General features: G+C 45.3%; 2 protein-coding genes across 2 annotated transcripts; both read left to right on the top strand.

Annotated features, from left to right (window-relative positions):
- Positions 1-10508: 10508 nt before the first annotated feature.
- medA (transcriptional regulator medA) lies at positions 10509-12791 on the top strand (the record flags this gene model as incomplete). The annotated part of the gene is made up of 4 exons (XM_040898544.1): positions 10509-10550; positions 10579-10705; positions 10791-12268; positions 12339-12791. The coding sequence occupies 4 exons, from the start codon at positions 10509-10511 to the stop codon at positions 12789-12791; spliced, it is 2100 nt and encodes a 699-aa protein (XP_040750976.1).
- A 1252-nt stretch (positions 12792-14043) lies between these two features.
- trpB (tryptophan synthase TRP5) lies at positions 14044-16544 on the top strand. The gene is made up of 2 exons (XM_040897550.1): positions 14044-14600; positions 14695-16544. The coding sequence occupies exons 1-2, from the start codon at positions 14458-14460 to the stop codon at positions 16424-16426; spliced, it is 1875 nt and encodes a 624-aa protein (XP_040750975.1). The 5' UTR covers positions 14044-14457; the 3' UTR covers positions 16427-16544.
- The last annotated feature ends 774 nt before the right edge of the window (positions 16545-17318 follow it).

The following is a 17318-nucleotide window of genomic DNA, read 5'->3' as shown; positions in this document are numbered from 1 at the left end:
GTACACAGCCCCAAAGGCAATTCACATCCCACCAACTGCAATGATCACAGTACGGATACTATACTCCGGGACCTGAAGGCCAGAGGCAAGAATAGCACACCTACCTATCTATCTATAGGTACGTACTACATAAGGTATTAAGATCGACATCGCATCTTTCTTTCTCCTTTCCTGATCTTGGAGATGGATGGTCGATGCCCGGGGCGCGTGCATGGACATACCATATGTACCATACCGGGTCTAGTTGGCTAGATTGGCCTCCGGCTGCTTAGAGAGATACATAACAGTGCCGATCAACTACACTGCCGCCTGTAGGTACTCCAGAGTACTCCGTACGGAGTCCTAGCCGAGGAGATGCAGTTCAACAGTAGCGCAGCAGCAAGAAAGCAGAGCCATGTCGGTTGTAGATTCTCGGATAGGGTTGATATTTGCATACAATACGGAGTAGAACAGGGCGACTTGCTCTTGTTGCCTGGGACCAGGCGGGGGACCAAGGATAGTGTTTATTTGTTCTTCGTTCAGTCTGTGTTTCATCGCTGCAATCGCTACGATACTAGTTAAAGAATTGATTTGGCATTGACATTGGCAGACATAGTTAGTAGTAGTTATTAGTTATTCCGGGAGTTGAATAACTAATTCCAGGTGCAGAAATGCAACTCCAACACCAGAAGTAGATATCCGGCACGCTTGGAGGACTAAGGTGTAGTAAGTTGTTGCAACAGCGAGCCTCGTTGCGCGCCCTTTGCTTGCTCGCCCTACCTACCTAGGTAGGTACTTACCTTGCTTCGGAACGAAAACAATCACAAAGTAACAGTATTAGGGTCAAGTTTGAGGAGGCGTGGATAAGTGTGCATGTGTACCTTACTGCAGAGCTGGAGGTTTAGAGGCGTTGTCGCTCGGCCCCTGCATGAGCTCCCCGTTGTGTAGGAGGGCCGTGTAGTTGACGACTCGTCCCTCGAGGTTTGAAGGTGAAGGTAATGGAGATTTCTAATCCGATTAGCGATCAAGGTACGAGGAACCTAAACGGAGAGAGAGGGATCACCTGGCAACCAGTGTAATTGATGCATCCCTAGAGTTAGGAGGCTGGTGGATGTATAGAGAGGGCTGTGATGTAAGGTGTAACATGCATATTTTGGATTATTACTACTACAGTTACTGTTACTTTTCTGTTATTATTATTATTATTATTATTACTTTCTTAAAAATGTGGGAATCACTTGTCAGAGCCTGTAGATAATCATGGTCTAACAAGTGAGGTTACCTAGGTAGCTGAAAGTGAAAAAGAAAAAGAAATATGCAACAACAACTGTCAGAATAAGCATTGTACACTGCATTAGGGTTGTGTTGGGGATAAGAGGGGCTGAGTTGGTGCAGAATAAAGAATACCTAACTAAGCCCAAGTATAATTAGTTATCATCATCACCATCACCATAAGATAATAGCAACTGAGGATCTGAAGAGTTACAAATTCAGTCATCCTGAGGCAGGGATGTCGATCTCTAGTACTAGGTAGTACGGACTACGGAGTACTCCGATAATAATAACGTGTTTGGTGCGACAAGCTTTGTACTATCATGCAGAAGGATCAGCAGAAAGGATGCTGATCATTGATGGTCTGTACTCCAGCGTAGATAAAGAAGAAATCAAGGTTGTCTCGAGTATATAGAGTCCGGATGCAACTCAAAGAGTTTCAATCCCGGCGGGCTGATCCCACGTCACATCCCGAATCCTTTGTGCAAACTTCATCCTCGGAAATAGCCAGCCAGCTAGCCTTCAAGGACGAACGGATAGTGATACACGTCGTACCGAATGCCATTGCTAGGGACCACATGGAAGGCATAAATTATGGGACCCATCGATACTCCGTACTCCGTCCTTCCAGAAAATTCGCAGACCGGGAATGCTAGGCATCCAGTTCCGAGCCAAGGTCTCCGCTCTAATAGTTCTGTTCAGGGAAGACGGAGAAAATCCAGAATGGTACTCTGTCCTGTAGCTCGTATAGTACAGGGTCAGAATTCATAATCATCACGATCTGAAAGGTATTTGCCGAGAAAGAACTACTCCAGAGTTCGGATGATGGCTGTGGACCCATCCGTGGAGCCTTGACCTAGGAGACTAGTATGTAGTAGCCGAAAACCCGTGAACTCCCACGCCTCTCCGTGCTAGGTGGATTTAGCGGAGTACCGGAAGTTAAGAGGTTTATAGTCACCACCACCACGGATTTTATTTTGGCAGCGATGCACCCACCGCCCAGTCGCACGATGCAAAGTTGGATCCTTGGAAGTTCACCGAGGCTTCGCCGAAAAGTCGGATCAACTCACGTGTGGGTTAGTCGACAACCGCACCCTGCATGACAACTTTAAAGGAAACGAGTACGGACTACGGAGTACGGAGGATGTAGACTACGAGAGTGTACTCCGTAGGGCTAGGGTTGACCTGGAACCTCTGGAGTGGAATTGAAAGGTGGATTCCTACAAGGGTTAGAACCTAGGACAGGCCATTGAATAATCTACTGGAATTCAAGACAGCATGCATCATCAACTTGCATAGCGAATAGTTATACGGAGACTGGAGTAGATGAGGCGAGCAGGGTTAGCCCTTTCTTTCCTTTGCTGCGGACCATCCCTCGTAATCGGATTCGGATATCGATCTTGTCGGCAGCAGATTCGCGAGATGCGGATCAGCTTGGCCCACTTGACTTTTTTTTTTTTTTTTTTTTTTCCTTTTTACCTTGGCAAAAGTTACAATAACCTAGGTTGTTAAATGACGATTATCCAGGCGTTCTGTCGGAACTTAACGGTTTCCCCTTTCTTTTCTAAAACGTGCTCAGTCAGGGACTCTATGGGTTTGTGGATTGCGTTCTATTCTCCACTAGTACCTACCGGAGTAAGTTGGTAGGGGGAAAAAAAAAACTGCTAGTACTAGTAGTAGTACAGTCACTAGTACTTTCATGCAGGCTGCGGAGTGGGAATCCGAAACGATTTTGTCATTGGGTGCGCGACTCGATGCTTCAGGGTTCCGTCTCCTTTGTTCTTTCTTGAGTGGAGACTGGAGAGTCCATGATGGCAATGACGAGGGAGGTTAGTTAGACGTTATCCATGCCTTTCTGCCCACCTAAACCGCTACCCGCTTTAGGTGCGCCACACATTCTTCGCGATCACACATTCTTCGCGATTTTTGATATTTTAACTTATTTTTATTATTATTACAATATAACATGCCTAAATCTCTAGATTTTAATAAATCTTGCTTGCTTGAAGCTATTACTATAGTTTAAAAGTAAAAAAAACCAAATATTATAAAGATTACACAAGAATTTAATATACCTAACTCTATGCTCTAAACATGCCTTAAAAAACTAAAGATACTAGTAATACTAATAATAATAAATAAAAACCTTCTATAGCTATATTAGAAGAAGGCCTTAATTAACTAGATTATATAAATATAGAAATAAAATATCCTACTAACTCCTATAGTTATTATAGCATGGGTAAATTAGATACTTGCTCGCGCGGGATTAGATAAGTAAGTTAATAAGATATAGCTATATTAATTTAAATTATATATACTAGTAGATCTAGGACTTGCTCTAGTAAAGTAGAAGATTAAGGAATTAAGATAGATATAAGTAGAGAATACTAGCTTACTTTAATACTAGTATAACTTTTTAAAATTACTTCTTTGCAGGGTCCTGGCTTGCCTTATCTATAACTTTAATAAATATAATTTCTAACTAGGTAAAAGTTATAATAAGAAGGTTTTTAGGGATCCTAAATATCCTAATCTTATAGAAAATAAGCAAGGTAAAAATATTATTATAGTTAAATATATTATTATAGATAATTAAGTAATAAACCTATTTTTTATTTTTAAAGTAACAGGTAACTATATAAAGGTCTAGTATTATAATATAAAATAATTATTACTTAAAATAATAATAATAATATCTTTAAATAATTAGATAACTAATAAACTTATACTTGCCTGATTATATTAATTTAATACTAAAATAAAGCATCCTAATTATATTAAGTAAGGTAAGAAATAATATCTAATATTTAATAGCTATAGCTTGTACCTTATACTTAAATTTCTATAATATTATAAGAAAAATAATATTATTTTCTTTAATTTTATAGCTTATTTAATATATCTTTACTAATCTTTTAATAGAAAACCTTTTTTTACTTATAAGACTAATTTTTACCTTAAGAATAATAAACTATCTTAATAGGGGAGTAAGCTATATAAAAAGGTAGAGTTCTTAAAGATTATCTAGCTAATCTATAACTAAACTTTTTACTAGTAAATTATTTAAGATACCTTTAAAGAATATAGTATCTAGCTAGTTAATAGTACTAAAATTATTAAAAAACTAGTAAATTAGATAAATATACTAGATATATTAATTAATCTTTATTAAACTCTATCTCTACTACTATTACTATCTTCTAGCATTAAAAATAGTTCTCTAGCAATAATAGAGACTCTTCTAAAGAATTAGGTAAAGGTTACAAAGAAACTTAATAAAGTATCTAACTAGGTAAGGTAGAATATATTAAAACTCTTTTAATATTAGGTAGAGAAGCTTAAGGAGCTAAAAATAACCTAGGAAGTAATTTAAAGGATTAGGGCTATATAAGAGCCTTAATACTGGGTTTATACTAAGTACTAGATTAAAGGTCTATTTAGTAATAGGGTTCTAAGAGTTTGTAATACTATTTAATTAATTAAAGATAGGAAGGTAAAGGATGCTAAACATAAACAGAGAAAATTAGTAAAGTAAAAAAAGAAAATATATAGTTCTTTACTCTCTCCATACTTATAGGAATCAATTTAAAGAGGAATTAATAATACAAGATATATTAAAGAAGCTAGAGAGTTTTTTTATTTTAATTACTAGTATTATTATTGTTATATAGCTTCAAATATTAAAAAATCGCGAAGAATGTATGATCATAAAGAATGTGTGGCGCACCTAAAGCAGGTAGCGGTTTAGGTGGGCAGAAAGGCATGGATAATGATTAACTAGTTCGTTGACTAGGCACCTCACTGAGCTCCGTAACTACTCCTCCTTAGATCAGCGCCCTTATCGGAGTTGAAGATTTTTTCCCCTCTGCAACCCACTCACAGTCTCACACTTACAGTGTGCAGTGTACGGAGTAAATGAGACCCTTGGGAAATCAACAACTGGTGGGTCACGGGGGAAGCCTCCTTTCCTTTTTCTCTCGTGTTCGTTCCAAGTTCAACCTAGGATCTTTGCTTGCTTCCACATTGGGAAGTTTAATAATAACTTGACAACTCCACATACGCCGCACTAAAAGTACACACACACAGTAAACGGCATGACTTCATCACTTCTCCTTCTCCTCATTCTGATGATTTCACTGGCGAATCTGAAGCAGTCGGACAATAGGTCATACCTTGGTACTGGGTTCTATCTTCCCGCCTTGGACTCCGTACAGCGATCACAACCCCAGAACTATACTACTATTAACTAGTAGTTAGGGTCTGGGCATTTGTAATGTATCCGTACAATTGCCTGATTTTCTATCAGTATCCCTGTCGGTCCACGGTAGAGTAAGTGAGTGCTGCTCTCCGCTCTGAAGAGCGACTAAAGGGTGGTACAGTCAAAAAAGCGAATTATTGGGCAAATGCCGAGCTGGGCACGGTTGTTGGTCACGGTCAGAAGACATTACCTCATGAAGCCAGTCCTCCAGACTCCAGACTCCAATTAGTCTATGATGTAGGTGTGAACCCCGTATTAGTTAGTTACTAGTCAGGAGTTAGTCAAATGTCAGTCTCTTTAGACACATACATACATACATACATACATACATACATACATACACAGAGAGAATGAGAGAGAGAGAGAGAGAGGCTGTCAGACTCATACTCTGTATGGTAACAATGCAGCGTGACTTTACGCAGAGTGCTACCATGCACCATGCACCATGCTGCTACGTTGGCCGGGGGGCTCACCCAGAAGGATGTTTCTGTGCATCACATCGTGCCATTTCATTTTCCGAGCGAATCAACGGAGGAAGAAACCCCCCCCCCCCCCCCGAGAGCGACGGAGGATTCGAAAAGTCACAGATTTTACCAGGTGTCAGTGGGGAGATGCCCCCCTCCTGGGTTTCCTCCAATGAGATCGCTTAGCCCTGGTACGGTCGAGAAGGCCAATGCAAGGTTTGCTATGTTTAGCATCTTAGATCGCCCGCTATACTCTGTACGTTGTCTAGGTCGATCTAATGCAGCGGAGCGAGTGACAGTGACGAGGGAGTTACCTAACTTAGGTAAGTTCCTGGACCTGACCTACCTGTCTCCCAGAGTAGGTGGTAGTAGCTGCCATGGTCTATCTATTTATTCTCTGAAGGATGAACATACTTTTGACCGCTGACTATCCATCCATCCTTTGGCAGTTCACGCGGTATTGTATGGGGGCGTACTACTAGTACTACTAACTTACTAACTAAATACGGGTAGTTAGTGCCAGTAGTACAGTGTACTCCGTACAATACATACTCTGACAGTACTCCGTACCTAGATCGTCCTTTCAACCGAGAAGGTAATAGATGCATGGATAGGTACTGAGATGAAACACCATGCTTGTATCACCGAGGACGCCCTATGTCTACTAGTCCTTGGACAAAACCATAGGATCTTCCTTGATGAAAAGACAGAAACATCTCCTGACCGAGGTTTAGATAGTAGGAGTCTTGACTCTTGAGGATAGATAAAAAAAAAAAAAAACAAGTAAAAAGAATCACCGCCACGACAGGGGTAGACCAGGATCAGATGCCGTGTCCAGACCGCACAACCGAATTCAGATTTTGACTGGCTGGCGGCGGTTCCAATGTTGTGCGGCTGTTGGCTCGTGTTTGGTGATCGGTGACGTGACGGAATTAGCTTTTTCTGAGCTCTGTTATCCGTACTTGTACCTGTTACAGGTCGAAGAAAAGAAAGAAAGAAAGAAAGAAAGCAGATCCTTTAGTGGGGTAGTTGTTGGAAAAAGGAGTACGGATCGAATCGCGATGCTCTGAATCTGGTCTGTATTCGGAAATTTTTGGGAATGGATGCATGAAAATCCGAGAAATCGATCAGATCAGATCCTCTACTATACTACTCCGTACTATTACAGAGTAGTCTGTATTGTACTCCGTACATAGTAAGTTCACCTTCAAATTTCGGTAGACCTCCGGAGGGTCTACCCCTCCACTTGGCCTCCTTATGAGGTTTATCTTTAGACCTGGTGGCCGGAGGATTGCCAGATACGGCAAGGACTGGGTAGTTTCCAGTTTCCACTCCGGGTTTCAAAATGGCATCTCGGTAGGTGACACGATTGCTGGAAAAGGGAAAAGGGTATCAACTACGGAGTGCCTAGGTACCTACCTAGGTATAGAGAGAAAGGGGAACGGATTCATCAGAGATTCTTCTCGTCTAGCTCTACTCTGGGGAAGACTAGTATGAACTTTCCATAGAGCTAGCAATCAACTCAGGTCTTCATCCCAAGGTAACTACTATTTGATTTCTACATATATCTACTTGGGACAATAAAATCGATCCCTACTACCTAGACTAGATAGGTAGGGACTACATCTCCTTGTTTTTTTTTTTTTTTTGCCTCGGGATTATTCATAGGATCCACCTCGGCGGCGTGAACCGCCTGAACGGTTTTTCTCTCTCAGGTAATTTGGGGGATTTTTATCGTGTTCGGCTTTTCGGACCTTTTGTCGTTTTTTTTATTTACCATTAGTCTGGTCTGGGAATAGTTCGGCATCGAGAATTATATTCCCCTAATAATAAATCTGTGTTCCGAGAGCTCCTGTCCTCCACTAGATAGATTATAATTATTCCAGTATGATATCATTCTCTCTTGATTAGTAGGGAGTACTCCATCATAGGACCCTGGTAGTTTATGATAAATGAAAAGGAGGTACCCCATAATGACTGGGAAAGCCTCGGAATATAACGTTGTATGAGAATGATGGACCATGGTTCACTCCAGGAATAATGGGGAAGAAGAAGAAGAAGAAGAAGAAGAAGAGTAGGAAAGTAATTATTGTTACGGAGTATATTATCATCTGGTAAAATAATAATGATAAAATAATATTATAGTCCGAAAAGAATCAAATAATAATAGCAGGAAATAATAATCTGATGCCGGCTTTAGGACCAACTCATTCTCTTCACTAAGTAGAGAGAGAGAGAGAGAGAGAGAGAGAAAAATCCAAATAATAATAATCCCAAATGATATCCTGCTGCCTCCGCCACACTTTTCTCTCTCTCTCTCTCTCTTTCTCCCTCTCTTACTTTCTCCCCAGAGTAATGTACTGTACAGTGGATTTGTTAACTTAAACCTGAGAGAGAGAAAAAAGTAATCATATTATTTACCTCCTACTGGTCCGCTCTTCGTCTCGTTTCTTTTTTTCCCTTTTTTTTTTTTATCCATCGCATCTGTACCGTCGCTTTGCTTCTTATTTTAACTCTCTAGTTAAACTGCCTCATCCACTCCTCCAGCCTTTTACCCTCTTATTATCCCACCCCCCCCTCTCCTCCTCCAACCTCCTCTTCCTCCTCTTCCTCCTCTTTTCCCCCGTACCTTTTACGGTTATGGCATCTTGATCCTTCTTCTTTTTCTTTTGATTTTCACTCGCTTACACATACACTCGCTTCCACACTCGCTTGGTTTTGGCATCGAAGTATTATTACATTCGCTACGTCGGTGTTGGTCAAGAAAGCACAAAAAAAAAATTATACAAGATCGACTCTCAAACATTAATTTCAAGAATCGGAGACGGAGACTGGAAGGACTTGGACCCGATCACCCTAATATCTAATCTTCGCTCATCTCAACGAACTCGCTCATCGTGGGACGACAACCCTTCGCTATTGTGTTTTACCTACGCCCAAAACTTCTCCAACGATTCAAGACAGACAGAAGGAAAAAAGGAACCTGAATCAACCAATATCAACCCACTCCCCCCTTCCCCTTTCCCCGACAAAGATCAGTGACAGCTTGCATCTCCCCCCTCGGACCCAATCTCTTAGATCGGGCGTTTGGTTGAGTCTCGACCCTAAGACTATAGAGCAACCCGCCGTTTGTTCCGCAGACAGCGCGACTGAAAGTCGATTGTCAGTGTCGCTGCCCTTCCCTCCCACTGCTGCGGCCGTCAAGCTTCGCCTTGTCTCGATTCTTGCGCGCGAGTGGAGCTGAGGTTGGTTTACCTTCCAATATTCCATCTACTCCCGCCATTCTGATCTGGACTCAGCCAGCGTGGATCCTTGTCTCGGTTGAGGACTCAACTTATTGACAGACTAGCCAGACTTATCCCAAACCTACGCCCTTTGGGTTGCCAAGGTTAGTAGAACCAGTTCCTCCCTTTTCCCGTTGATACCGTGCTGGTGCCTTGCATCTATCCCCTTCGTATCTCTCCTTTCATTTCAACTCCTTGCTTCTCCAAGCCTCGAGGAAAATTAGGGTCGATGAAGGCCCTCATGCGCTTGTCATTTCTCCTATGGTCTTCGTCATCCAAGTTGGTCTTTGTTGTTGACTTTTGTCCCTGCGCGTAGACACTTTTCGTCAATCGCTTCCTCGCCGTGACCTTTTTCTTTCTTTCTTCTCTTTTCTGCATATTAGCTTTCTGGACACCTCAGCGACGGATATTAATCCTTTATTATCTCTTTGGTAAGTCCCGGTAATCTATGCAGCGACCCGTTTTCTCGCCTTTGGGTGGTTCATACTCACGAGGCGGGTAGTTCGTTGCCCGACTGTATTCAGTCTCTGAATCTAGTCCACCTGGGCAGTATCAGAACCAATTATTTCGCTCTGAGAAGAGGCGAAAAAGGCAAGAGGGAGGATTTTACTTCCACTGTGTCTCTGTTTCGGCTTAGATAACTCGACTGGCTTTTTGAAACCAGGCCACTGATTTCTACGCTCGTTCCGTCAGCCTTGACCACTGTTGGGAGTCTCAGTTATCATCTTCAGATGGAAATCGGTCTCTCATAGGTGATTGTCAAGTAATCGTCGACTGTGTGGCCTGTTTCTGGCCCTCATCCTGCAGCCAGCCTTTCCTGGTTTCAGCCTTCGTTGGATATACGCCCGTGATTCGAAGCTCGGCTCGTACCCTGCTTCTTGCGCCTGACGTTCGCTTCGTGTCGTCGCTCGTTATTGTCTCGGAGAGCTTTCTGTGCGCTTTACGGCATACTATCGTTTTTTTTTTTTGCCTAGGAATAAATTCACTGTCATTCGCTTCTTTAGGCTGTGGTGTTTCGTTGCAGCTCCTGCAACACCTTCAAGCTGGCTTACTCGAAGACACAGTGTGGTTTGGTGAGTTAATTGCATCCGCCTGTTTCTCCTCTTCCTGCCCAATTGCTCTCTTGTGGTTCCCCCCCCCCAAGAAGCCAGCTCCCGTTCCCAGCTGGGATTGGAATCTGGATTCAAGTTCTACCTTGCTCAAGACCGACACCTTTTGCTTTTCTGTCGTTTCACTAGTTGCTTGTCTATGATTTTGCTAAGACTTTCCTTGTCTACAGTTCGATCCGGAGTTCCAAACCCCTTTAATCGTAGACGAGTCGTTGGATTTCTCGGATCCTGAAGAGTCTCAATTTTTCGGTGTGTTTTCAGACGGCCTGCTGGCCAAGTCTGAACCCATCCTGTCTATGTCTGCTTTCCAGAAACCCCCACAAGCGGCCCTGCTAGGTGCGTTGTGTTTTAGACAAAATCTCAGCCCCATGAGCTTTCAGCTCCCATGACAGAGAGAGAATTTTTGCTGATATATAAATAGATTATGATTCTGCCCGGTCTTTGCAGGATGGTACCTCTTATTCCACCTATGGCCAGACCCCTTATGTTTCGACACCCCTCGTTCCCTCCCCAATGGCCGACCATGTGAGTCAGATATCGGATTGCGTTCCATACATGGGGAATCACGAGTATGCCAGCTCCTACGAAGAGGGCCAGTCTCCTATGATGACGGCCGAGCCTCGTCAATTGCCCGAGGTTATCTCATATTCTCCTCAGAGAGGCTCTGAAGGCACCAGGGTCTATGTGCAAATCCAGTCTCCCTATGACCTTCATACATCCTCCTATGCAATCCTCTACATTGTCTTTGGCTCGAAGAAGTGCGAATGCATCCCGCACTTTGTTGGGTTCCAGGACTCTTCATTTCAATATGCTCTCTCTATCGATACCCCTCCATTCGCGTCGACGGGGTCATCATCGCTCGCGGTGCCACTCCAGGTCGCCATGGACGGACAGAACGACTGTCCCTCTACAACTCTGCAAGTCGGTGTTTATACATATGAGCATGCCGGACAGTACTCGCCTGCTGATGATGACACTCGCAAGAGGAGAATCGCACCCTTCACTGAGGAAACCATTACCCGGCCAATTAAGAGAGCCACCCCTCTCCCTATGCAAGGCAAGGAAGAGCAGTCGGGTTATGCTGCGCCATATTCACCCTATCTCCAGCCCGTTCCCTCTTCCAACGGCTTTCCGACTCCATACCACGCGACATCATCACCCAGAGTCGGGCCTATGCAGTATTCCGCTGCCTCCCAGGCATCGATTCGCGCACCATCTCCCATGACACCTTCATGGAGCCCATCCTACCTGTCTGTCAGTCACGAGCCCAGGAGTGCTAGCTACGCAATTGCTCATACTCTTCGTCAGCAAAAACCGTCCTCTCCAGCGCGGTTTTCGAACCCGACGCTCATTCGTACTTCCACACTGCAGCAGTCCAGTGGCTTGATTCAGTCACAGTCATTCAACCCATACGCTATGTATCCTTCTAAGGCTGTCCTCAAACTCAATGGGGACCTGGACTCTATGACAGAGAATTGGACTGCGGAGGAACGTGATGCTAAGCGCCGACTGGTGCAGTTCACTCGAATGCAGAATGGTAGCACCATCCATGCCGATTTTAAACCCGTGGCCCCGGAAGATCGGGCACCCAACAGCATCTGCATTAGCTGCATCTACTGGGGCGGAAAAGATGAGTGCTTCGTTACGAGTGTGGATACCATCTACCTTCTTGAGTCACTCGTTGGTGTTCGGTTCACCGTTGAGGAGAAGAACCGTATCAGACGTAATTTGGAGGGATTCCGACCCCTGACTGTCTCGAAAGCCAAGGCAGATAGCGAAGATTTCTTCAAGGTTATTATGGGGTTCCCAGCCCCGAAGCCAAGGAACATCGAAAAGGATGTGAAAGTCTTTCCTTGGAAGATCCTCAGCCATGCCTTGAAAAAGATCATTGGAAAATACGTGAGCTCTCCGTTCCAATTCTGCCAGCACCTAGCAACCCGTTCGCCTCGCTAACATATTTCCCACTTAGTCTGCGAGCTACTCGTCCACTGCCGGGGCGCTGCCCACTTCGATCGGATCCAACTACGCCAGTACTGGTGCTGCGTCTGATTCTGGAACTGAACCGCACAATGCGACCTCCCCGCAATCTGTTTCCGAAGGCACGCCATCCAGCAATTATGGCCCTAACCTTGCAGCCCCCATATATTCACCGCCAACCGAAAGCGCTGGCCCTCCCATGATCGGCGGTACCGAACTCCGAGCCGTCTTACCCTCCGTGAGTCAATCATACTCAACAATGGCTGCACCATACTCCTATCCCCCCGTCTGTCACCAGCAGAACCAACTCGCTCTCACAGCCCCTGTCCCTAGGGCGTGGGAGCTCAACTCCCTTGTTACCCCTCCAACCGTGAGCGGAGCCCCTAGCTATAGCTACATGGCTCCCATGTCTTATCCTGTTCCTGGGCCTCCTCACGGCCCCTAAGGGCTGCAATTTCCTCCTTCCTCAACCTGCATTAATCGGCGTTATTGAACCTTTTTTTTTTTTTTTTTTTTTTTTTTGGATCCCCCTCTTTCATCGTCACTCCTTCATGATACCATGGCGCTCGGTTATTAATGTCTTGCTTGCATACGTGGGCCACTCATCGGGCTATGGTGTTTTTTTTTTTTTTTTTTTCTCTGTTTTATGATCATTTGCGATGATCTTACCTCTCTCCTTCAGACTATCTTCATGTCTTGATGCACCCTCTATATTTTGATTTTCCACGTTAACATGATGCATTATAGAGATGATCTGTTGTCCATTCCTTTGGGTGATTCTGCATTTTATATGGGGCATTGGGATTCCACTCCTTCACGATACATGTACAATTATATGTGGCATTATTTGGCGCTGCTGTCTTTCCTTTTCACCTCGCAGGTCTGGGATATTCTGTTTGGGATTGATGTAATACTGGATTGGCGAAGGATAAAAGTGCGGAACGCATTCTGACTTTTGCGATACCTTGATTTGAATCTGTTGTGCGTTTTGTTCTATGCGTTTGATGCTTTTTGCCAACCGAGTGATTATTCTGAACGCTGCCGGTGCATTTTTGTTTCCCCTTGAGCTTCTCGAGATCTTGTTTTTACTCACTCTAATGGGATCAGACTGGTCACTCGGATAGTTTCGAGTCTGATCTCTCTCTCTGCATAGCTTTGGCGTTTGTGACCAGTTTTCTGGATTTGTTCTGCCGAGTGTGTTAACAGAGTTGAAGGTGGTTATAGTGGTTTAATTATCATTCACAATGCCTTTCCAAGTCAACGAATATGCGACTGAATGCCTGCGTAAATAAGGTGTCGATACTGACCCGTTCCATACCATACACATACATCCATCCACACGTAAGATACGCATTATCCAGCTTATCTTATCGCCCCGAGGTCACGGGACGGCCGATGGCGGGACAATTTTCAATTTATTGAATGGGATGCGAGAAGACGATGACTCAAAGCTTTCTCTGGATTCCTCCTTGCCTGCCTTTCTCTTCTTGCCAACTCCAAACTTCCCCCTTTCTTTGACGCCTCCTATTCCCATTTTCTCCCTTCCAATCCCGAGTCATTCTCTGTCTTCTCCTCCCTTTTTTATCCCTCAATTGCTCTTCTTTTCGCCTCTTTCTCTCCGAATTGCTTTCTCCCTCTCCACCCGCATATCCCCCGCCCCCGCCTCCCACGATGGAACACATCAAGAATACTTTCGTCAGGGCTAAGCAGGAAAAGCGTGCTGCCCTGGTCGCCTACGTGACTGCTGGCTATCCGACCGTAGAGGAGACTGTCGATATTCTACTTGGCCTAGAAAATGGTGGTGCTGGTGTGTATCCATCCCCCCCGGGCCCCCATGATCTTCCGCCAGTTTTGACCCATGAATCTTCAATGCTCACTCCGCTGTCTCTCCTCTCCCCTCGGGTAATCTCTTCTAAACAGCCTGCTAATGACATGGAACCCGCCACGCAGACGTTCTTGAATTGGGTGTTCCCTTTACAGACCCCATTGCCGATGGCCCCACCATCCAAAAGGCCAACACGCAGGCTCTCGCCAACGGCGTCTCAGTTTCAACAGTGCTGGAAATAGTCCGTTCTGCGAGGCGTCGCGGTCTCAGAGCCCCCGTTCTCCTGATGGGCTACTACAACCCGATGTTACGTTATGGCGAGGAACGTATGCTGAACGACTGCAAGGAGGCAGGCGTCAACGGCTTTATCATGGTTGATCTTCCTCCCGAGGAGGCTGTTCGATTCCGTGATCTGTGCACCAGCACCGGGTATGCGATTCTTTCTACACATGCCAACTCCTTGCTGCTGCTTAATCTTTTCCCTTGCCTTTGTCATGCATTGTGCTAACGTAAATTTGTGTAGTCTGTCGTACGTCCCCCTGATTGCCCCCTCCACTTCCGAGTCCCGCATGAAGCTTCTTTGCGAGATTGCCGATTCCTTTATCTACGTGGTCTCGAGAATGGGCGTGACAGGCGCCACCGGAAAGCTCAGCTCTAACCTTCCCGACCTCTTGTCCCGTGTTCACAACTATTCCGGAAATGTACCTACTGCCCTTGGATTCGGTATCAGCACTCGCGAACACTTCCTTTCTGTACAGGATATCTCTGAGGGTGCCGTTATTGGTAGTCAGATTATTACCGTCTTGGGTGATGCCCCTGCTGGCCAGGCGGCTCAGCGTGCAGAGCAATACCTGTCTTCCGTCACTGGCCGTCGGCTGGAGAGGGATGCTACGGGTGCAATCACCCGCGAGACCAACGTCCTGGAGCCTGTATTGAAAGTGGAACCTACCGCCGTGTCGCAACCCACAGAAGTCATCACAGAGGCCGACACCCCTTCAGGTCCGGGGCTGGGCGACCAGCTTAAGGCTTTGAGCGGTGTCGGCGACCCTTCTGCGATCCCCTCCCGTTTTGGTGAATTCGGTGGACAGTATGTCCCCGAGTCGCTGATGGACTGTCTGGCGGAACTGGAGCGAGGATTTGACATTGCTCGAAATGACCCATCGTTCTGGGAAGAATTCCGTTCATACTATCCTTATATGGGACGTCCTAGTAGCCTTCACCTTGCTAACCGCCTCACCGAGCGTGTCGGTGGTGCGAACATCTGGCTGAAGCGTGAGGACCTCAACCACACTGGCAGCCACAAGATCAACAACGCTTTAGGTCAGATCCTTTTGGCCCGCAGACTTGGAAAGACTAGAATTATCGCGGAAACCGGTGCTGGTCAGCACGGTGTTGCTTCTGCGACTGTCTGCGCCAAGTTTGGTATGGAGTGTGTTGTTTACATGGGTGCGGAGGATGTCCGTCGTCAGGCATTGAACGTCTTCCGTATGAAGCTTCTGGGTGCCTCGGTGGTTGCGGTCGATGCGGGTAGCCGCACTCTTCGAGATGCTGTTAACGAGGCTCTCCGTGCCTGGGTTGTTGATCTGGATACCACTCATTACATTATCGGCTCCGCCATCGGGCCCCATCCTTTCCCCACCATTGTGCGTACTTTCCAGTCTGTCATTGGTGAAGAGACAAAGCAGCAGATGATGGAACAGATTGGCAAGCTTCCCGATGCCGTGGTTGCTTGTGTTGGTGGTGGTAGTAACGCTGTTGGTAGCTTCTACCCCTTCTCCAAGGATCTCAGCGTCAAGCTGTTGGGCGTTGAAGCCGGAGGTGACGGCGTTGACACTGACCGCCACTCTGCTACCCTTTCCGGCGGCAGCAAGGGTGTGCTGCACGGTGTCCGCACCTATGTTCTGCAGGACGAGCATGGACAAATCTCCGAAACCCACTCCATCTCCGCGGGTCTGGACTACCCTGGTGTTGGTCCCGAGCTTAGCGACTGGAAAGACAGCGAGCGTGCTCGCTTCATCGCCGCTACAGATGCCCAGTGTCTTGCCGGATTCCGCGCTATGGCTCAAACGGAGGGTATCCTACCTGCCCTTGAGTCGTCGCACGCCATCTGGGGCGCCATGGAACTCGCAAAGACCATGGGGAAGGGCAAGGACATTGTCCTGACCGTAAGTGGCAGAGGTGACAAGGACGTTCAGAGTGTCGCTGAATCCCTTCCTGCTCTCGGTCCCAAGATTGGATGGGACCTGCGATTCTAAGTCAACCCTCGGCCGTACAAACTTGAGCCAAACGAACTCGGAACTTTTGAAATCCTAACAGAAGAAAAAGAAAGAAAGCGGAAGACATAAACCCCTTTTTTTTTTTTTTTTTTTTTTTCCCCCCCCCCACATTCTCCCTTTTCCTTTCCCTTCCCCCCCCTCCGCCATCTCTTATTTTGCTTGATTAGAGATGTTTTGGTTTGTTGTTATTTCGGGGATAATGGGTCTTGTTTCTCATTTCGATTCATGCTAGCCTTTTTACGAAATGTATATCCAAAAGCGAATTTAGTTACGCATAGAGTGAAATTGAAAAAAAAAAAAAAAAAAAAAAAAAATTTTTGTTACCTTTCTCCCTCTTCCTTTTCCGGTTTACTCTTATTATCACTATCATGTTATGTCATGATTATTTTGAAAATTTCACAAAGTCAAGAGGAGCGAGTGCAATATAGATAGATAGGTACGAGGCACGATACTGCCAAATCCACTTCAATTACTTGAGAAAGCAATACGAGGAGAAAGAGAAGAAGAAGAAGAAGAAGAAGAAGAAGATTCTTATGATATACAACTACGAGTAAATAGAGTGAGTATCGTATATGTAGTATAGATGAAAAGGTTCGTAGTATCGGGCACAAAAGCTTAACGTAGAAATAGAAAACATGAGGACACCAAACAGAAGATAAAGATAAAAGATAAAGATAGAAGAGAACGTATATCGAGACGGGCCGGGGGGGAGAAAGCCAAAACGAAAGCAGGAGGCGATTGGAAGCTCAGCCAGATTACCTGACTAGGAGGGGACCGACCTCTACCTAGGCAGCAGCAGTGCAGTCTGTCTTCAATTTTGGTTGCGGTTGAGTCGAGGCGAGCCAAGTCAAACCAGATTAATTCAAGTCGA

The sequence above is a fragment of the Aspergillus ochraceoroseus genome (assembly GCF_002846915.1).
Source record: "Aspergillus ochraceoroseus IBT 24754 chromosome Unknown P175scaffold_6, whole genome shotgun sequence".
Lineage (NCBI taxonomy): Eukaryota > Fungi > Ascomycota > Eurotiomycetes > Eurotiales > Aspergillaceae > Aspergillus > Aspergillus ochraceoroseus.
The sequence above is the reverse complement of the archived record's forward strand: the minus strand, read 5'-3'. Positions and strand labels throughout refer to the sequence as shown.